Source organism: Dama dama, chromosome 10 (assembly GCF_033118175.1).
Source record: "Dama dama isolate Ldn47 chromosome 10, ASM3311817v1, whole genome shotgun sequence".
NCBI classification, from domain to species: Eukaryota; Metazoa; Chordata; class Mammalia; order Artiodactyla; family Cervidae; genus Dama; species Dama dama.
In genome coordinates this window covers 28,158,910-28,178,673 of record NC_083690.1, presented here as the reverse complement: position 1 = coordinate 28,178,673, position 19,764 = coordinate 28,158,910, and the positions used below count along the sequence as shown (strand labels likewise).

Below are 19,764 nucleotides of genomic sequence, written 5' to 3'. Positions count from 1 at the left end.
TCTGAGTCTCCTGCATTGGCAGACAGATTCTTTACCTCTGAGTCACCAGGGAAGCCCATTCTTCCTCATTAGCATAATTAAAATGAAGTTTTGATATTTCTGTCTTTAAATCTATCCCAAGAGCCTGTGAAAGATCCAAGGACATCTACACTGGTTGAATTATGCCACATCCTGACCCCTTCTTATAGTAACTCTGCCCTCTCTACTTACCCAAGTAAGCATCATTCATGTCTGAATCTACCCTGGTTGTATTGATGAAAGTGATTTTATCCTTTGATGTATGCAGAAAGGCTCCACCAGCCCAATCAAAGCTCCCCACAGCACCCAGCAAGGGACCATCCTGGGAAAGAAGGTAGAATAAGAAATCTAGAGCTTCAGTGCCATCAAAATCCCAATGGTATTTTTCACAGAAATAGAACAAACAATCCTAAAATTTGTATGGGATCACAAACGATCCCAAATAACCAAAGCATTTTGAGAAAAAGAACAAGTTAGAGGCATCACACTTCCTGGATTCAAACTATATTGCAAAGCTATAGTAATCAAAACAGGATGATATTGTCATAAAAATAGACGCATAAGTCAATGGAACAGAATAGAGAGCAGTTTATATATGAATGTATATAAACCCATACATATGTTCTTCTTATGTATTGTGGGCTTCCCTGGATAGCTCAATGGTAAAGAGTCTGCCTACAAGGCAGGAGACATGGGTTCAATCCCTGAGTTGGGAAGATCCTCTAGAGAAAGAAATGGTAATCCACTCCAGTATTCTTATCTGGGAAACCCCATGGACAGAGAAGCCTGGTAGGCTAAAGTCCATGGGGTCATAAAAGAGTTGGACACGACTTAGTGAATTTACAACAAAGGACAGAATAATATACATTGGGGAAAGGATAGTCTCTTCAATAAATGGTTTTGGGAAAATTAGACAGCCACATGCAAAAGAATGAAACTGGACCACTGTTTTACACTATTCATAAAGATCAATTCAAAATGGACAAAAGACTTGAACATAAGGTCAGAAACCATAAAACTCCAAGAAGAAAACATAGGTAGTAATCTCCTTGACATCAGTCTTGGCGATGATTGTTTGAATTTAACGCCAAAAATATAAGCAGTGAGACTACATTAACTAAAAACCTTCTGCATAGCAAAGGAAACCAACAACAAAATTAAAAGGTAACTTATAGAGCAGGAGAAAATATTTTCAAATAATATATCATATATCCATATTTGGGTTAGTACCCAAAATATATAAAGAACTCATACAACTCAAAAGTTTGTTTTAAAACCTGAATTTTAAATGGGCAGAAGATCTGAAAAGACATTTTTCCAAAGAAGACATACAGATGGCCAAGACATACATGGAAAAAAAAAAGCTCAACATCACTAATCATCAAGGAAATGCAAACCAAAATCACAATGAGCTATCACTTCACACCTGTTGGAGTGGCTGTCATCACAAACAGAAGAAATAAGTGTTGCTGAGGATGTGAAGAAAAAGGAAACCTTATACACAGTTGGTGGAAAAGTAATTGGTATAGCCACTATGGAAAAGAATAAGGAGGTTCCTCAAAATTTTTAAATTAAAACTAGTATGATCCCAGCAATCATACTTCTGGGTAAATATCCAAAAGAAATGAGAATACTAACTTGAAAAGGTATCTGGGGACTTCCCTGGTGGTTCAGTGGTTAAGAATCCTCCTGCCAATGTAGGGGACACAAGTTCAATCCCTGGTCTAGGAAAGTCCCACATACTGTAGAGCAACTAAGCCCATGCACCTCAAGTACTGAAGCCCATGCACGTAGAGCCCATGCTCTGCAACAAGAGAAGCCACCGCAATGCGAAGCCTGTGCTCTGTAACTAGAGAGTAGCCCCTGCTCTTAGAGTAGCCCCCACTTGCCACAGCTAGAGAAAGCCCGTGTGCAGCAATGAAGACCCAGCACAATCAAACATAAATAAATTAGCTTTTAAATGATGCTACTGAACTTGTTTCCAAAGCAGAAACAGACTCACAGACATAGAAAACAAATTTATGATTACCAAAGAGGAAAGTGGGAGCAGGGATAAATTAGGAAACTGGGATTTATAGATACACACTACATATAAAACAGATAAACAAGGTCCTACTGTATAGCACAGGGAACTGTATTCAATATCTTATTGTAGCCTATAATGGAAAAGAATATGAAAAAGAATATAAATATATATATATAGAGAGAGAACTGAATCACTTTGCTGTACACCAGAAATTAATACAACACTGTAAATTAACCATACTTCAATTTTAAAAAAAGAAAAAAAGATGTACCTCCCAACAGGTACCCATCACAGAGAATAGCCCCCAAACCTTTGCACCTCTTCTCCCGCTTTATCTCACCCCTCAACTCCAATTAAACAAAAGGCCACTTACGGAGGTGAAGGCAGCGCTGAAACCTTCCTGAGACATCTCATATTCAAAGGAACTGGTACTTCCTGTCTGCGTACCTGTGAAGAAAAGAGCACTCTACATTAAAGAAAGCAGAAGAACCAAGAACAGGGGCTGGAAACTCAAATGCTATCGCAACCAGACAAAAGGAGCCTCAGATGAGGGCCATACAACACACTCCCCTTATTTTACATTTCCTCTGTTACGCTTTTCTTTTGTTTTTCACTTAAGTTATAGTTAATCTACAATATTAATGTCAGTTTCAGGTGAAGAGCATAGTGATTCAGTATTTTCGCAGATTATACTCCTTTATAGGTTATTATAAGATAATGGCTATAATTTATATCTTTGTTGCTTATCTAGCCGTATTGCTGTTGTTCAGTCACTAAGTTGTGTCCAACTCTTTGCACCCCCATAAATTGCACCACACCAGGTTTCCCTGTCCTTCACTATCTCCTGGAGTTTGCTCAAACTCATGTCCATTGAGTCTGTGATGCCCTCCAACCATCTTATACTCTATCACTCCTTTCTCCTGCCCTCAATCTTCCCCAGCATCAGGGTCTTTCCAATGAGTCAGCTCTTCACATCAGGTGGTCAAAGTATTAGAGTTTCAGCTTCAGAATCAGTCCTTCCAATGAATTTTCAGAGTTGATTCCCTTTAGGATTGACTGGTTTGATCTCCTTGCTGTCCAAGGGACTCTCAAGAGTCTTTTCCAGCACCACAATTCAAAAGCATCAATTCTTTGGTGCTCAGCCTCCTTTATGATCCAACTCTCACACGACTACTAGAAAAACCACAGCTTTGACTATATGGACCGTTGTCAGCATGTGGCCCCTTTTTAATATTTATTTTTATTTATTCGGCTGCACTGGGTCTTAGATATGGGTGCAGGATCCAGTTCCCTGACCAGGGATCAAACCCTGGCTCCCAGGATTGGGAACATGGAGTCTTAGCCACTAGACCACCAGGGAAGGCCACATATGCTCCTTTTAAAGGGATGGTGGCTATTTGGTTCCAATTATTGTTTGTCCAGTGGGTATATGGTCCTCAAGGTGTCTAATCTTCCAAATTTTCAAGAGAAACCATAAATTGACTGTATGTGAACATTCCCCCCATTTTTAAATTCTTTCCTTCAACAAACATTTATTGAACATGCTTCATGTACCAGGCATTATTCTAAGCACTGGAGATACAGCAGTGAACGAAACAGACAAATGTTGGCAACACATCCAAATTTGGGGGAAATACCATATGGGATTTGTCTCCCCTACCTCTAATTTTGCAGCCAAGACTTGCAAAATTAGATCTTTCTATTTCAAAGAAATGGAGCGAGAGGCCGGGGTTGTTGAGAACAAGAGGAAGAAGAGAGTTGATGATGAGGGTCAGAATGCCAAGGGCTAGGCGGTCCTTGTTTCTTGAGGGAAATACATGTTTGGGGATAAGGGGCTGCCTTGGAGCTGCTCCAGGATTACAAAACCTTAGCTTACCCTCAATTGCAAAGATCTTTTCTTGAAGCTGGTTCTGAATGGTCTTCAGAGCTTCGAAGTTATTCACCCGGAACACGTGGTCAGCAGATGGCTTAGATGCAATAGTATGGAGCTCCTTTTGAGTGTTCTCACCCCTAAAAGCATCTCCCACCTGTTAGCAAAAAACAGAGGTCGAATCAGACAATTTCTGGAAGTAGCACTCTCCTCCAGCAAAGAACATTCTACAGGAAAAGATTCTGAAAATATCTCTCCAAGGAAGGAATGTACCAGAAGGCCCCCGGGACGGGGCTGCCAGGTACGGTGGAGCAGGTTGTATACTCTACATTCTGTCAAGGGGGAAATTGCAGCTGAAATTCAGCCTTTGGTCCATTTGCTGTGCCATGCCTCCTGACATGGAACTGACCTCTCTTTAGAGGACAGGGAGTTTTCTCCTTCACATGAATTTGTTTCCCATTTGCCAAACCAGGGACCCCAGATGATACATCTTTCTATGCCATACAAGATACTGTAGTAATTTGATGACACTGGTGCGCCCAACCCTTTACCCCTTCCTGTATCCAAGCCCTTTCCCCAAAGCTTTGCTGTGCCCTCCTCCTCCTGGTAGAGTATTCTGCTCCATTCATTGTCTCTGGGCTCTGCCACATGTATTGCTTTAGCTCTCAGATATTATTACATGTGATACAAACAGAGGCTTGAAAAGATGCTCGCAACATTTCTACTTGCTCTTTTGTTCCTCCGCTTTTACCATGAGAACATGCCCAGGCTAGCCCACTGGAGGAAGAGACACATGGAACACAAGCATCAAGCTACCCCAGCCCCAGGAGACAAACATGGCAACCCTCAGACATGGAGAGAGCCCAGTCAAGATCAGCAGAGCCACCAACCAGCCTGCAGCTGATTACAGACACGTGAGTGAGTCCAGCTGGGACCAGAAAAACTGCCCAGCCTGACCCACAGACTCACTTACCGTTTTAAGCCACTGAATGTTGGGATCATTTGTTATACAGCATCATTGCAACAGTAGTTCGCTAGACAGGTGCATCTGTGCTAGCAGAGATGACCCTGGCCCCATTTTGACTTTATTGATGCTTGCAAGTTCAAAGGAGGGTGTGTTTGAGTAGAAACCCACACAAGTATCAAGTAGGAGAGCCACATTTCCTACCCCAATGACGTAGCGAATGATCCCTTTTCTATCAGCTTCAGGGATGACATCCCTATACTCCAAAGGATCGAGATATTTTTCCCCATCTGTGATGACAATCATGATCTTAAGGGCATGATCCCGGGCTCCACGGCTGCTGTGAAACAGTTCTCTTCTATCCAGGGTAAAGGAGAGAAAAGTCAAATTCAAGCAGACAGAGATGCGCTTAATACCGGGAAAGGAACATCAGCAGTTACAGATGCAACTGGACTCTGTCTAGAAGGCACTTATGCTCCCCTGGGACAAACGCTGAGCTGTAGGTGCCCCAAGATCTAGAAGGGCAGCAGAAGAACAGGAAAGTAGAAGGAAAAGAATCCTTCATTGCTTTTATATTCTTTGGCATAGGCTGATTTTTTAAATTGAGTACTATTCCTTCTAAATTAAAAAGTTGATAGCTTATTTATGCCTTCATCACACCTCTCCTGATGACTCTCCAGCTAGTCTTCCTGCACTTTTGTCTCAACCCCTACCCTTGCCTCTAAACACACACACACACACACACACACACAGATCAGAGGGAACTTTCCAAAACAAGATATGGGTACATCTCCCCACTGAAAACTTGAATGGATCCATTGGCTTTTCAGTTGCCTTGCTAACCTGGCCTCAACTGATCTTTCTACACTCCCTCCAGCCTTGCCCTCTCTCCCCCTAATCCCTGCCTTGTTGTTGCTTAGTCGTTCAGTCATGTTTAGCTCTTTGCAACCCCATGGACCAGAGCCCATCAGGTTCCTCTGTCCAGGGATTTCCCAGGCAAGAACATTGCAGTGGGTTGCCATTTCCTTCTCCAGGGGATCTCCCGACCCAGGGATGGAACCCATGTCTCCTGCATTGCAGGCGGATTCTTTACCACTGAGCCACCAGGGAAGCCCTTACTCTCACTTTTACTCACAATTTGTATGTCATGAACATACCAGGCACAGTCCCTCCTCCACACCTAACTCAAACCGCCCCATCCACTGGAAATACCCTCTACCCCAGCCGTTTCTGAACAATACCGCTTTATCCTGCAAAGCTCAGCCAAAAAAAAAAAAAGAGAAAAATTCCTCCTTTCATCCTAAGCAAAGAGGGAAGAGCTTACACCACTTTGCGGATCCCCGTGGCTGTGTGTGTCCACCCCTGCAGCTGTCTTATTGGCTCCACCAGCAATTTCGGGTCAGAGTTTCTCTTGAAATCATTGAAGGTGAAGTGAGTCCGGAAGTCATTCGAGTACTGCATCAGAGAGAACTGGGAACAGGCACCTGGTATTAGACTGGAGAAGGCACCACTCCTCCCACTTAGCTATCTCCCAGAAAGCTCTCCATAAATCCTGAAATAGTCCAGGCTCCAAATTCCTCCAAATTCTGCCCCATCCCAGCCCTTCTGCCTCACCAGGAGGACCCCGATTGGCCATCAGCTCCCACTTCTCAGACTAGAACTTAGCCAGACATGACAAATGGGTTTCATGTCCCACGCCAACCCCTATCAATTATTGTGCCTGCTTTACAGAGGGCTGGAAGAAGGCTGAAGCTGCATCCAGTCAGAGCAAGACAGCAAATCATGAAAGAAAATGCTGATCAACTGGCAATTTGGCACCATCTGGACAGGAAGTAGGACATGACCCACCTTAGGCAGGCGGTTTCCTAACCTATCCATTTGCACTTACCAAGGTTTTGGACTTTTGGAATTGACTCATCACAGTTGAGACAAATTTCTTCATCCGATCAAAGTCTTCTGGGAAGATGCTACCAGAGCCATCAATCAAAAAGGCAATGTCACTGTCTTCCTGAGGGCACCCTGGGGGAAAAGGAAGAGAAACTAAGTACAAGAGACTTGGGCTCATTTTTTTTTTTTTAATCAGCTGTCTGCTGAGCAATGAGAATGAAAGGCAGACAAAACGACAACCATGTGCCTAGCTAAACAAAAACATGTGACAAAGTGGTGTGGGAAACTTAAAATTAGTTCGTTCTGCTCAAGGCAGGGAAAGTAGAGTTATCACAGCTACCTCATAGAAGAATAAGAAATAATTTGCAGACTTCCCTGGTGGTCCAGTGGTTAAGAATCTGATCTCCCAGTGGGACATGGTTTCGATCCCTGGGGCAGGAAGTATCCACATGCCGCGGGGCAAGTGAGCCCATACGCCACAACTACTAAGCCCACGTGCGCTAGAGCCCATACTCCGAAACAAGAGAAGCCACTAGAATGAGAAGCCTGAGCCCCACACCTAGAGACTAGCCCTCGCTCACTGCAGCTAGAAAAAATCCCCCGACCAGCCATGAAGACCCAGCCCAACCAAAAATAAATAATTTCCTTAAAGGAGAAAGAAGAAAAGCCTGGAATGTTTAAGAGTGAAAACTGAAGAGAGACACTGGAACCCAGTTTCCTCACCCTTCTGCACCAAGATCTGTAAATAACCCCCCAGACTACGACTCCCTCAGTCCAGTCCTGCCCAGGGCCCTCCAGTCTCACACTGCTCCTCTGTACCCACCTCTGAGAGCCTCGGGGATCGTCCTGGGTTGCTGGCGTAGATTGGATCCAAACAAGAAGCAGAGGCCATTTGCATAGGCGTTCTCCTTGCAAATTTGGTGCACTGTGGGGCCACAGGCCTGGGGGCAGGGAAACAGTGGGAGGCGCTGTCTCTGTTCCCTGTCCTTTCAACCCAGCACCTCCACCCATCAAGACCCCAGGCCCAGCAGCCTTGGGCCCCCAACTCCTTCCCTCGGAACGCTCCCAGGACCCCAGGCAACTCACCAGCAGCCGGAAAGGGTTGGCAGCAAAAGCAAGAGACAAGCCCAGGGACATGTTCACAGCCTCCGGGGGAACTGAGAGGACAGATATACACATGGTCAGCCTTGGGGGATGGAAGGGACTCTGTAAGAGCTAGATGGGCTTCCCTGACGACCCAGCGGTAAAGAGTCTGCCTGCCAATGCAGGAGACTGGGGTTCGATTCCTGGGTCAGGAAGATCCCCTGGAGGACGAAATGGCAACACACTCCAGTATGCCTGAATGGGAAATTCCATGGACAGAGGAGCCTGGCGGGCTACAGTCCATGGGGTCTCCAAGAGTTGGACTTGACTCAGCGACTAAACAACAAGAGCTGGACTGGGGTCACCTCAACCTGGGAGATTCGGAGGTCTGACAGATCCAAAGAGGCACGTAGGTCATAGAAAGGGACAAGGAGGGGGGTGCCTGAGAGTGACTGCATACAGTTCAGAGGCCGAGGAGCTGCCCCCCGAGCACCCCACCACAGACCCCAGGACAAAGGCCTGACAGGTCCAGCTGTGTGCAGGGGTGGAATCCTAGCCCTGGGTCCCGGCCAGGGGCGCGATGACTCACCCCGCAGGGAAATGGCCTCACACCTGCCCAAGCTGTAGTCACACTGGTAGAGGCCGCCTGTTTGATTAGCAGCCTTTACCTCCTGGGGGGCTCCAACCACCAGCCTGGGGGGAGAGGGGAAACAGGTCACCACGATGACAACTGGGGAGGAGACCACTCAGAGGAAAAGTGGGGGGGCCACCCTCGCAGGGATTCCCCTCCTCCCCCCAACAGGAAGAAGACTCAGCGAAGAAAAAATGAGGAATTTATTTTTAAACCATTGTTTGTTTATTGTGAATATTCTCGTAATCCAGTCATTTGAATTTATGGTCCCAAGGGTCAGTTCAGTAAGTTCAAAAATTTCTAAATCGTGAAGGTAGACAGTCTACTTTCCTAACTTGAAAGCATTTCCCTCTTCCTGTCAGGCAAGGATGCAATATTGCAGAGTGGAAAGGAATAGAGGCCTTGGAGTTTTACTGTTTGAAATCAAAATTTAGTCCCACCCTTAATTCCTGTGTGACCTTGAAGGACTGAATTAATTACCTTATTATTCTTCAATGTTCTCATCTCTAAAATACAGAGAACAGTACCTACCTCAAAGTTATTATCAAGATTAAAAGAGTTAGTCCATGTACAGTTCCCAAACAGGAAAATGTCTGGGGACTTCTCTGGCAGTCCAGTGGTTAAAATTCTGCACTTCCATTGTAGAGGGCATGGGTTCAATTCCTGGTCAAGGAACTTCCCTGGTGGCCCAGTGATTAAGACTTCTGCACTTCCACTGTAGAAGGCATGGGTTCAATTCCTGGTCAGGGAACTAAGATCATGCCTGCAATATGGCACAGCCAAATTTTTTTTTTTTAATTTTTTAAAATAGGAAAATGTTTAATCTTGGAGTGAGAAGAGTCCTTCTAAGGAGGACATAATATATCCAGAAGTCATTTTTAAATGAATACAGTCAACCCCACAAGTTTTTTAGTTTTTTTTTTTTTTTATCATGCCACAAGGCATTTGAGATCCTAGTCGCCAACCAAGGGTCAAACCCGTGCCCCCTGCCACAGAAGCACAGAGTCCTAACCACTGGACTGCCAGGGAAGTCCCCCCAACAGTCATTTAAAATAAATTTCTGTATGTGATCTACTACCAAAAACAAAGTCAAAAAATAAATGATAAACTGGGGGAGGGAGATGAACACCCAGACTATTTCCTCAGTAGTCAGATTTCCCACAGATCAAGAAGGCAAAAAAAAAAAAGAGAGAGAGAGGAAGATGGGCCACAGATAAGGAGGAAAAAAAGTGCTCACAGAAAAGGAAATAAATCTCTCTTAAAAGAAGAAATGCAATTTATTTTCTTTCCATTTATTTTTATTAGTTGGAGGCTAATTACTCTACAATATTGTAGTGGTTTCTGCCATACGTTGACATGAATCAGAGAAATGCAATTTAAAACTAAATTGAGATACCATTTCTTCCCTATTTGATTTACAAAGATCGTTAAGTTTGCTAACACTTTGGGTTGGCTAATTGGTGGTGAAGTAAGTGTTTGCACAAATTTCTGGTTCGAGTGCAAAGTGTTGCCACCATCATAGAAGGTAATCTGGAAAAATCTATTAAAATTACATACGCACATATACCCTTGGATCCAGCGATCCTAGTTTTAAGAATTTACTTCCAAAATACACTTGCTCATGTACAAAATGTCAGCATTGTTTATAAAGCAAAAGTTGGGAAACAATCCAATGTCTGCTCAGAAGAGATTTAAATGTAACAAAAAAGTAAATTACAGTATTTCCAAATAATAGATAATAATAAAAATAGAATATGATGTCAGCATAGAAAAGAACAAGGAAGCTCTTTATATACTTATTCAGTAAAATCAGCAAGCTCTGCTAATTTTTAAAAAATTGCAGAAGACAGTTTAGAGCAGAAGTTGGCAAACTTTTTCTCGAAAAAAGGTGCTATTTCCATAAGCATTATTTTTGTAAAAGTAAATATTTTAGGCTTTGCAGGCTATAGAGTCTGTGTCCCAGCCTCCCTGTTCTGCTACTGTGCTCCAGAGCTGCCATAAATAATAAATGACTAGAGATTGTCTTACTAAGTGAAGTCAGTCAGAAAAAAAAAAATACAATATCACTCATATGTGGAATCCAGTAAAAAAAAAAAGAAAAAGGTATAAAAATGAACTTACAAAACAGACACAGACTCACTGATTTCAAAAACAAACTTATGGTTACCGAAGGGGAAATGTAAGTGGGAGAGATAAATTAGGAATTTACTATTAACATACATACACTGCTGTATATAAATTAGATAACCAAAACAAGGACCTATGGTATATAGTACAATGAACTCTACTCATTTTTTCTGTAATAACCTATATGGGGAAAGAATCTCAAAAATAATGAATATATGTACATGTATAACCAAACCACTTTGCTGTACATCTGAAACCAGCACAACATTGTAAATCAGCTGTACTCCAATAAAAAATTCAAGTATTAGAAAATAATAATCACAATAATAGTAACAATAATAAATGGCAAGTAGGGGGTGGGGTGGCCGATTGTCAATAAAATGTATTTACAAAAATAGGCAGCAGGCTGTGGTTCGAGTACAACATGTGCTACAAATTGTGTGCAGGATGGGTGTTAGAAAAAATGTGGTCTATGCAGTGTAGAACACCTCTGAAAGAACACACGAGAAACCACTTACCAGGGACCCTGCTGGGGAGGCAACTGGGGGAGGAGAGGGAGGAAGAGGTTTTCTATCACACTCTTTCGTATGTTTTGAATTTATTACTCTGATAAATTAAGAAAAACAGGAAATCAAGGAAATTTCTAATTTTTTCAGGTATGTTGTCTTTTTTTTTAATTGGAGGGTAATTACTTTATATTATTTTGTTGGTTTCTGCCATACATCAACATGAATCAGTCATGGGTATACATATGTCCCCTCCCTCTTAAGCCTCCCTGCCGCCTCCTAGCATATCCCATCACTCCAGGTTGTCACAGAGCCCCGGGTTGAGTTCCCTGAGTCACACAGAGAATTCCCACTATCTATTTTACATACGGTAATGCATATGTTTCAGCATTACTCTCTTAAATTGTCCCACTCTATCCTTCCCTCGCTGTGTCCACAAGTCTGTTCTTTACGTCTGCATCTCCTTTGCTGCCCTGCAAATAGGTTCATCAGTAACTGTCTCTCTAGATTCCATATATGTATGTGTTCATATAAGATATTTGTTCCTCTCACTTACTTCACTCTGTATAATAGGCTGCAGGTGATATTCCATTGTATACATTTACCACATCTTCTTTATCCATTCATCAGTTGATGGACATCTAGGTTGCTTCCATGTCCTAGCTAGGTATGTTAAATCTTGAATGGAAAGAGTGTGGGCAGGGAGTGCCCCTGCAACCCTTACCGGGATCCCTGAATCTGGACCACGCTCTGCCCGAAGCCCCTTGCGTTGTTTTGGAAGATGACTGCTTTTTCTGTGTCCAGGTTGAACCCATGACATAAGGCCAAGGCTGGAGGGAGAACAAGGAGGTGGAAGTCAGGAAGTGATATGGAAACAGTTAAGAAAGCAGCCTGGGACTTTCCTAGTGGTCCAGTGGTTAAGACTCTGAGCTTCCAATTCAAGGGGCACAGGTTCCATCCCCAGTTGAAGAACTAAGATCCCACATGCCCACAGAGCTTGGCCAAAAAATTAAATTAAATTAAAAAATAAGAAAGATTTAAAAAAGAAAGAAAGCAGCCTGCTCTCTTGCCCCAAGCATATTCCTGTCAGGATTCACCCTAACCCTACATGGAGATGGGTCCCCGCCAGGTCCCAACCTGGAGCAGAGGTCACCACACTCTTTCTATAAAGGGGTACATGCTAAGTCCCTTCAGTCATGTCCAATTCTTTGCAACCCCATGGACTATAGCCCACCAGGCTCCTCTGTCCATGGGATTCTCCAGGCAAGAATATTGGAATGGGTTGCCATACCCTTATTCAAGGGATCTTCCTGAAGCATGGACCGAATCCCTGTCTCTCACATCTCTTGTATTGGCAAGCAAGTTCTTTACCACTAGCACCACTTGGGAAGCCTTCTATAAAGGGTTCAATAGTAAATATTTTAGGCTTTGTGGACCAAGAAGCAAATGGAATCTAACTATGTATGTATTTATATAAGAAAAGAAGGGGCTTCCCTGGCGGCTCAGACAGTAAAGAATTTGTCCACAATGTGGGAGACCCAGGTTCTATCCCTGGGTCAGGAAGATCCCCTGGAGAAGGGAATGGCAACCCAGTCCAGTATTCTTGCTTGGAAAACTCATTGGACAGAGGAGCCTGGTGGGCTACAGTCCATGGGGTCACAAAGAAGTGGACACAACTGAGCAACTACACTTTCACTTTCAAAAAAAGAAAAACTGCATTTCTCATGAAGGAAATTAAAAATATAATAATTGAGTAAAAGTTCTTTTAATATAATTTTGCTGATGAGACAGATGGAATTTTGCAAGAGAACTAACACTTTGCTTCATTGGGATTTAAAGTTAGTATTCCTTGTCATGGATCAATTATAAATATTCTTCTGGATCTCATGGCTCCAAATATTCATCTGGGACCCATGTACAAAAACACATGGTGGAGTGCTCACATTATGCCCCCAGACTACAGTTTGCTGACTCCTGGCCTTAGAACATCAATATCAGTTATAACGGAAGAAATTTTGATATATTGAGCTATGGGAAGTCATTCTGGCTTCTGTGCATGCTAAGTCACTTCAGTGGTGTCCAACTCTTTGTGATCCCATGGACTGTAGCCTGCTAGGATCCTCTGTCCATGGGATTCTCGCAAGGATACTGGAGTAGGTTGCCATGTCCTCCTCCAGGAGATCTTCCAGTAGGAGGTTTGACCCAGGAGACACAGATTTGATCCCTGGTCTGGAAAGATCCCACATGCTGCAGGGTAACTAAGCCCATGCGCAACCACAGAAGCCCTAGAGCCCGTGCTCTGCCTCAAGAGATACCACCACAATCAGATGCTCTCGCACCACAACTAGAGAGTAGCCCCTGCTTGCCACAGCTAGAGAAAGTCTGCATGCAGCAGTGAAGACCCAGCGCAGCCAAAACTAAATAAAAATTTTAAAATAAAAAAACAAAGATGAAATGCCTCCTTTCCTGGGGCGCCAATGCTGTTCCTGCTTTGATGATAAGACTTCCTTCCCAGGTGCCAAGTCCATACCAACTTTCTGTGTACTTTCTGATGATCTGTTTGGCTTTCATGTCTCTTGAAACCTCGAAAGAATGCCTCCCTGACTTGTTTGATGTGCTTTCTTCTGACAAAACATAAAACTATGCCCAAAACCCTGCTTCTCTGGAGCAGTTCCTCCAAGTTCTCAGGAGGCTGTCTCCTGGGCTATAGTCCTCAGTTTGACTCAAAAAACAAATGAACAAAAAAACCTCTTTTCATGTTTATTGATTATTTCCATCAATAGGTACACATTCAACCCCTCTCTGAGCCCCACCCTAGGTTCCCACTCCACTGATTTGCCCAACAGTAAGTTCCTAAAGACTCCATTAGGTAAGTTCCTCGCTGTGCAACTCACAAGCATTTCTTTCCCCTCTTTGACTCAAATGCCACAAAACACAGACAAAAAAGGAAACAAACTTGAATCATTTCAGTCAGTCAGTCATTTGACAAACATTTACACCTGGGTCCTTGGAAAAGAGGAGACAAACAGGCGGAATCCAAGAAAAAATCACTCTGAGAAGAGAAGCCAAGATCTACTGTGCACCCTTTAATATGTCTTTTCACCTCTCTACACCTCAGTTTCCTCATCCGTGAAGAAGGGACCAACCAAATCCAGGGCATACTCTATGAACCGAGTCATTTATCCAAGCTTCTGTGATCATCCCATTTCAGTCTAGCTCTACTTCGTGAATCCTTTCACCTTCCTCCAATCCCCTTTGGCTCTCCCCAGTCTCACTCCTAAGTATTCTGGACCCTTTCTCTCCACTCACAAACTCAAAAACTCCCCTCCTCCTTCCCCGAGAACCCCCAGCTCCAGGCATACCTGTTAGTAGAAGGATCCTGTGATTCATAGCTGGAGACAGCAGGAACCGTAAGGCTGCAGGCACCACTGAGCCACTTCAAGGAAGCCACCAAAGCCAAGAAGGACAGAAAAAGAGAAGTAGGAGGCAGAAGTCTGTCAGACTCAAAGGAAGAGGGCGGAGGCTCAGTGAGCACACAGTCCTGCCTGACCTTCCTCTCCAGGCTGTGTGCACACAGCTTGGGCTGCCTCCCTACCCAGCTCCCTGGCCCAAACCATCAAGGTCAATATCCCAAAGTTATCTTTGTTTGCCCACCTGCTTCTATAGTTGGCCAAAACATTATGAAAAACAAAGAATAGACTGAGGACCTGCCTCCCAGAACGTGTCTCCCTGAAGCACAGTTTGCAAAATGTCCCTCCCTCCCACCCAAGGAGCTGTCTTCTGGTGTGGCCATCAATAAGGACAACTCAGGTACAGGGACATCTGGTGATTTTTGAATATTATTTTGCTTTAAAAAAAAAAGTCTCAAACTCTTTTGCCCAGGAATTTTCACTTCCAAGAATTTATCTTGGGACTTTCATACTGGTCCAGTGGCTAAGACTCTGCACATCCAATGATGCAGAGGGCCCAGGTTTGATCCCTGGTCAGGGAACTAAATCACACATGCCTCAACTAAGGAAACATGTGCTGCAAGTAAGACCCAGCACAGCCAAATAAATAAATTTGTTTTATTTTTTTTAAGTTTATCCTAAGAAATAGCTGAGAAGTACAGTCAAAGATGTCTGCACAAACTGTTTTCAGGGACACAGGAGCATAATTTTCATGAAATATATAGAACCCCAAACCATACCTTGTGTCTGTCTGCTAATGTGGCCCCCAAGCCAATCATTTTTCAATCTCTCTCAGATACATTCTCTCTTGCCCTAGTTCTGCTTTAATAACCAGAGCAAAGAAATGTGTGTTAGTCACTCAGCTGTGTCCAACTCTTTGCGACCCCATGGACTGTAGCCCACCAGGCTCCTCTGTCCATGGAATTCTCCAGACAAGAATACTGGAGTGAGTGGCCATTCCCTTCTCCAGGAGGTCTTCCTGACCCAGGAATTGAACCCGGGTCTCCTGCATTGCAGGCAGACTCTTTACCATCTGAGCCACCATGGAAGCCTACTCTCTGAAAAAAATTCCATTAAAATTCTGAACATTTTGTTTTCAAATTACCTGTTTAAAGATACGAGTGTGGGAGCTTCCCCCAAAGAACCCATCTGCCCAGGCAAGAGACACGGGTTTGATCACTGACGCAGGAAGATCCCACATGACATGGAGCAGCTAAGCCCGTGCATCATGACTACTGAGCCTAGCTCTAGAGTCTAGGAGTTGCAACTACTGAAGCCTGCATGCCCTAGAGCCTGTGCTCTGCAACAAAAGAAGCCACTGCAATGAGAAGCCTGTGCGCTGCAACTAGAGAAAGCCCCTGAAGTGAAAGTTGCTCAGTCGTGTCCAACATTTTGTGACCCCATGGACTATACAGTCCATGGAATTCTCCAGGCCAGAATCCTGGAGTGGGGAGCCTTTTCCTTCTCCAGGGGATCTTCCCAACCCAGGGATCAAACCCAGGTCTCCCACATAGAAGGCGGATTCTTTACCAACTGAGCTACCAGGGAAGCCCAGAGAAAGCCCAGACACAGCAACAAAGACCCAGTACAGCCAAAAATTAATTAATTAAATTATTTAAAAAATTTTTTAGATACATGTGTGTAGGAAAACCAAAACATTAACAGCATTTATTGCCTGATCACAGGACAATGAGTCTGTTCTTCTCTATTGCCACACAGCAAACTACTCCAAATTTTAGCAACTTAAAACATCAACTTCTCTTTTTTAAATTCATTTAATTGAAATATAGTTGATTTACAATGTTGTATTTGCTTCTGGTGGACAGCAAAGTGACTCAGTTTTACATACATAGAATAGCTTGCATCTGCTAATCCCAAAGCTCACAGTCCATTTCCTTCCCTCCACCCACTCCCCATTGGCAACCACAAGTATGAAACAGCATCCTCTCATTGTATCATGATGCTGTGGATTATCTAGCCCCAGCATTTCCCACTAGGGAAACTCAGATAGCTGTAGTCAGATCGTGACTGGGGCTAGAGTCCTTGAATGCTCAGCCGGGCTGGACTTTCAAAATAGATCATTCCCATGGCTGGAAGTTGGTGCTGGCTGTAGGCATGGAGCTTGGTCGGGGCTGTCAGCTGTAGGACCTCCATGTGGCTTCTCTGTGCGGCTCGGGCTACTCACAGCAGAGTGGTTAGACTTCAAGGGTAAATATTCCAAGAGATAAAAATGGAAAGTTTCCAGTCTCTTAAGGCGTTAATCTGGAAACTGTCACAGAGTCACTTCCACCATATTCTATTGGTCAGGCAGTCACAGACCTCAACCTCCATGACAGGGAGCACAGATCTCATCTCTCAAGGTGTTAAAGAAATTGTGATCAACCTTTAATCTGCCACAAGGTGATTTTCATTTTCTTCTCTATATATTTTTGTACTTAAAACTTTCATACCAAAAAAGAATGATGTTTAAAATCAGAAAGAAAAGAAAAACACCAATAAATAACTTAAATGACACCATGCCCGTACTTTTTAGCAGGAAAAGGAGCTGAGGAAAAACAAATATGGCCATCGGCTCAGGATGAGACGATACCAGCAAGGGTGTGGGGACATAGTTTAATAAGTAAGCTGGGTTTATTTTTGGTGAAAGGCTTTCATACTCTGATTACCACAGGAAATTGCTTGGCCATCACAGACCCTCCTTTCCCAGAACAGTGGCCAAGGGACCACTTTAAAGGCCAATGGAAAAATCACAGAAAGATTGTCCAACCCCCAGAGCCTTTCTTAATGACCCATCTAGACGTGCACCTGACCAGGTGATCACAGGTGGGCATCTAGTGACATAGGTTTTTATCCATTCCCTCCCACCCATCCCCTAGTCCTACTCTTGACAAAATCTTAGCTTGGGTTCCGCTGTAAACAGACCCTGAGACAAGGATTCGAGTGCAAGTAATTTATTGGAGAGGTTATCTAGGAAACACTGGTGAAGAAATGGGGATGGAAAACAACTCATAAAAGTAGTGAGACAGGGCTTCCCTGGCGGCTCAGTGGGAAAGAGTCTGCCTGTCAATGCCAAAAGTAGTGAGACGAAACAAGTTCCCTCTGTGAACAATCAGAGTTTAATATACTGAGGAAATCTGAAATCCAGAGTAGAACATACCTCAGAGTTATCCATTTGAGAGAAGGGGGCGATCGCAGGACTTCTCTGGTGGTCCAGAGGTTAAGACTCTTTACTTTCAATGCAGGGGGTTAAGGCTCCCTGCCTGGTTGGGGAACTAAGATCCCACATGCCCTGGAATGTAGCCAAAAAAAAACAATTAAAAAAAAAAATGTGGATATTCTTATCCACAACCCACATCAGCTATTAGTGGAGGACTGCTCTCTGGGAAAGCCTTACTTCTCTAGTGCATCTAACTTGCCCTGCCCCAAGACAGAGAAGGTTCCAGGAGCCATAGAGAGCCTGTAGGCAGACAGATGCTGGCAGCTAGAAACCTGGGCAGCTTGCATGAGAATGATAAGCGCTGATGGGATGTGAATGGAGCAATTGCAGCATCTGCTACAGATACTCAGATGTTTTTTCATTAACATTCATCATTATATTAAATTATATATTTAGTTTATCTACTGTCTGACTCCCCAGCTAGAATGTAAAAGCTCCAGAGAGCAGAGATTCTCGTGTGTTTTGCTAATCACTCTGGTTCATATGAGATCTTCCCCCTAGGAAATTGATTTGATCAGAGAGAGAATTCTGGGAAGAGGGCAGAGTAGGAAGCACCAAGAATCCTTCCTCCCCATTGAGATAGCAATTGTGCCAGCAGAATCTTGCTGATGTAACTACTTAGGAGCTCTAGAGTCTATTCAAAGACCTGTGCTTCACTTCAGTGTATTTCAGCTCTTAGCACCGTGGCAAGTACCAAAGTGTAGTTGCACCAGTTGTGTCCAACTCTTTGCGAACCCATGGACTGTAGCCCACCAGGCTCCTCTGTCCATGGGATTCTCCAGACAAGAATACTGTAATGGGTTGCCATTCCCTTCTCCAGGGGTTCTTTCCCACCCAGGGATCAAACCCAGGTCTCCCTCATTGCAGGCAGATTCTTTACTGTCTGAGCCATCAACCCTTCACCAACAACCCTTCAGGCCCTTTGCAAGCTTCCCAGGAGCAGGTTGTGTACAACTATTGGGAAACAAGGTGAATGTTAAGAACCTGTCCATTGATGATGCCTATCATGGAATTCTAATTACAAAAGCTTCAAAACTTGAAATAATTTGAGTGAATGGATGTTCCTAACATCAAATCCATCTAAACAGAAAAGAAGGCACCTTGTTGGGATAGAATAAAAACAACCATTTGCCTGGTGATTCATAGGTCACTTTCACAGACATAATCTCTTCTGATACTCACATTCAAACTATGAGTTAGATGTTATTATTAATTATAATTCTCATTTCTCTTGTGAAGAAATTCTTATGTTTGATGCAACCAAATTTATTATTAGCCTTTCTGTGACTTGCTTAAGAAATCTCCTGAGTTAGAAAAACTTTTTTTCATCTATATATTCTTCTCACATACTTCTTTTGTTATTTAATTTCTTACTTTGTGTAGAGTTGAATTTTTTGTGTGCGGTGTGAAATAGGAAATCCAGTTTCAGTTTTGTCCATAGTAATAATTTCGTTTCCTTTTTTTCATCTATATATTCTTCTCAAATACTTCTTTTACTTCTGTCATTTAATCTTTTACTTTATATAGAGCTGAATTTTTTGTGTGCGGTGTGAAATAGGAAACCTAATTTCATTTTTGTCCATATGAGAAAGTAATTTCCCAGTTCCTTTTTTTTCATCTATATATTCTTCTGAAATACTTCTTTTACTTCTGTGACTTAATTTCTTACTTTGTGTAGAGTTGAATTTTTTGCACACAGTGTGAAATAGGAAAGCCAATTTCATTTTTGTCCATATGAACAAATAATTTTCCAGTTCCTTTTTTTTTTTTTTTTTGGCTGTACTGGGTCTTCACTTGATGTGGCTTGATGCCTCTATAGTTGCTGCCTGCAGGCTTAGCTACCCTACAGCATGGGGGATCTTAGTTCCCTAACCAGCAATCCATCGAATTTGCATCTCTTGCATTGGAAGGTGGATTCCTAACCACTGGACCACCAGAGATGTCCCTCCAGTTCCACTTATTGAAAAGAACTTAACGCCCTTTCCA

The 19,764-nt window shown here is 43.2% G+C and overlaps 1 protein-coding gene across 3 annotated transcripts in view; it reads right to left on the bottom strand.

The window, feature by feature from the left end:
- Window positions 1-14,613, bottom strand: part of ITGAM (integrin subunit alpha M) — a 35,935-nt gene extending 21,322 nt beyond the window's left edge. For 2 of the 3 annotated variants that reach the window (XM_061153298.1, XM_061153299.1), the window contains exons 1-11: window positions 14,475-14,613; window positions 11,837-11,942; window positions 8,438-8,541; window positions 7,852-7,922; window positions 7,589-7,706; window positions 6,767-6,897; window positions 6,203-6,348; window positions 5,083-5,236; window positions 3,921-4,071; window positions 2,418-2,491; window positions 211-340 (exon numbers count right to left, since the gene is read on the bottom strand). In XM_061153298.1, the coding sequence (XP_061009281.1) occupies window positions 211-340; window positions 2,418-2,491; window positions 3,921-4,071; window positions 5,083-5,236; window positions 6,203-6,348; window positions 6,767-6,897; window positions 7,589-7,706; window positions 7,852-7,922; window positions 8,438-8,541; window positions 11,837-11,942; window positions 14,475-14,502 (1,213 nt within the window). In that variant the 5' untranslated portion in view covers window positions 14,503-14,613. The remainder of the gene's footprint in view (window positions 1-210; window positions 341-2,417; window positions 2,492-3,920; window positions 4,072-5,082; window positions 5,237-6,202; window positions 6,349-6,766; window positions 6,898-7,588; window positions 7,707-7,851; window positions 7,923-8,437; window positions 8,542-11,836; window positions 11,943-14,474) is intronic. The other variant, XM_061153300.1, reaches the window with a different exon arrangement.
- Between the last annotated feature and the right edge of the window lie 5,151 nt (window positions 14,614-19,764).